The following is a 2,022-nucleotide window of genomic DNA, read 5'->3' on the forward strand; positions in this document are numbered from 1 at the left end:
ACACATATACATACATATATATACATATATACATACACACACACACACACACACACACATATACATACATATATATACATATATACACATACACATACATATATACATACATACACATACATATATACATACATACACATACATATATACATACATACACATACATATATACACACACACACACACACACACACACGCACATATATATATATATATATATACTATGTGAGGAGTAGAAATAATAATCATAATAAAGATAATAATTTAAAAAGTAACATTTTTTGTCTTTGGTCCATTCTCTTGATAGACATTAATAGAGGAATTTTCACACCACGTGTACAGGTTTACACATTCACCTAGAACGTTTCACCTCTCATCCGAGAAGCTTCTTCAGTTTGACCTTAGAACTAAAGAAGCTTCTCGGATGAGAGGTGAAACGTCTTCAAGCAACTTAAAGAAGTCCAGACGCTTTTCTTTGCAAGCTCCTTTGAGTCCACTCACATGTTTAAATTAGTTGCACTGACCTGTATGTGGCAGACGGCAGCAAACCTCATCTCTCTGGAACCACTCCCACAGGCTGCAAGCAGGGGTCCACTGACTCGTTCCAGGGCCGCCAGACTGATGGCGGGCAGGTTGGAGGAGATGCTCAGGAAGAGGCTAAGGGTGGCAGCCATGACAGGGGGGTGGGGGCTTACAAGGAACGAGTCCAGCAGGGACAGGATATCAAAGAGCTCGTCCTCTGACTGGGGCCTGTAGCGCTGAAGAACTCTCAGCACCTCAGACTGACCCCAAATGTCACACTCCTTAAGCCTAGGAGGAAAGACAGACTTTTTTTTTCTAACAGTGTCTTTATTTATTTTGAACATAGCACTGTACACATCCACTAAGCCAGTGGTTCCCAAAATTTTTGCTGGGCCCCCCTTTGTTTTACATGAAAATGTGCCTTTTTTCACGTCACGCTGTGCAACACGTTATTGTTTACGTGAGAGGAATTGCAGAATGGCAGATAGGCAGATTAACAGTATTTTGTCTCTATCTTCAGGTTTTACACGCTTACATATAAACACACAGTTTCTGTCCCTCCATTTAGAAAGGCAGGGGTGTCACGGTGTAATTATTTTACATGTAGTTGTTTATTTCCTGTGTAATAATGTTCAACATTGCTATCAATACATTTTTCAAAAAATGTCTCTCTGTGCAAAATGGGTTTAAAAACATAAACAGCTGTGGGATACGGTTTGTCCGTGATTTGAACCGGGGGAACAAATCGTGGCAGGATGAGCCTGATATTATTTGTATCCCACTGTAACGTTACTGTATAAAGAGCAAACATCTCCAAAATGTCAGGAGTAGTTAGTCATTACAACAAGTGTTTGTGAACTAAAAATCAAGAATGTGGGATACGGTTTGTCCGTGATTTGAAGAGCCCAGCGCTGCTCCAGACGAAGGAAAGACCAATTCTGCAGGGTAGACCTACCTTGGCACTTGTGCAGGTGAAGCCAAAGGGAAGTGTGGAGATCAGGGAAATTATTTTACTGCTATGGTTCATAATCATCATCATTACCATTGCATTAATCATACAGTTTACAGTATTGATATTGTATTCAGATGTTTAAACATATTGGTACCCAATTAGCCTTTATTACAGGTGCAGTTATAACCACGTTAAACTGTTGAGTAAATCAATAATCTTAAATGCTTTTGAATGCTTGTTATAAATCTTAAATGTGTATGTGCTGATTCTGATAAAAGAAGGCCCTAACTCTGAGTACACTCTGTGCCAAAGTAGACAGGAAGCGCAGGCTTTTGCAGAGCGTGCTTGTGAAAGTGAAAGTTACTTTGAGGAGCTGTTTGGATGATGCCATTTGAATAACCAGGTTATTAATTATTGTCTTTTATTCATTTATATCTTTTGATTAAGCTTTTAGTAGAGGTTCTTGATTAAAACATTTATTCAACATATTACAGATATAGTTTCAGTTAGGTTATTATGCACATGAGAATTGGCCTCTCTTCTCATAA

The 2,022-nt window shown here is 38.7% G+C and overlaps 1 protein-coding gene across 1 annotated transcript in view; it reads right to left on the bottom strand.

Annotated features, from left to right (window-relative positions):
• Nucleotides 1–524: 524 nt before the first annotated feature.
• The window catches only part of LOC102198337 (adaptor related protein complex 4 subunit beta 1), a gene marked incomplete at its 3' end in the record, with an annotated part of 10,510 nt that continues 9,012 nt past the window's right edge, over nt 525–2,022 (bottom strand). Inside the window, exon 6 of the mRNA XM_005755263.1 lies at nt 525–810. Coding sequence (XP_005755320.1) covers nt 525–810 — 286 coding nt within the window. The remainder of the gene's footprint in view (nt 811–2,022) is intronic.

Source organism: Pundamilia nyererei, unplaced genomic scaffold (assembly GCF_000239375.1).
Source record: "Pundamilia nyererei isolate P.nyererei 1_Seehausen unplaced genomic scaffold, PunNye1.0 scaffold01123, whole genome shotgun sequence".
NCBI lineage: Eukaryota > Metazoa > Chordata > Actinopteri > Cichliformes > Cichlidae > Pundamilia > Pundamilia nyererei.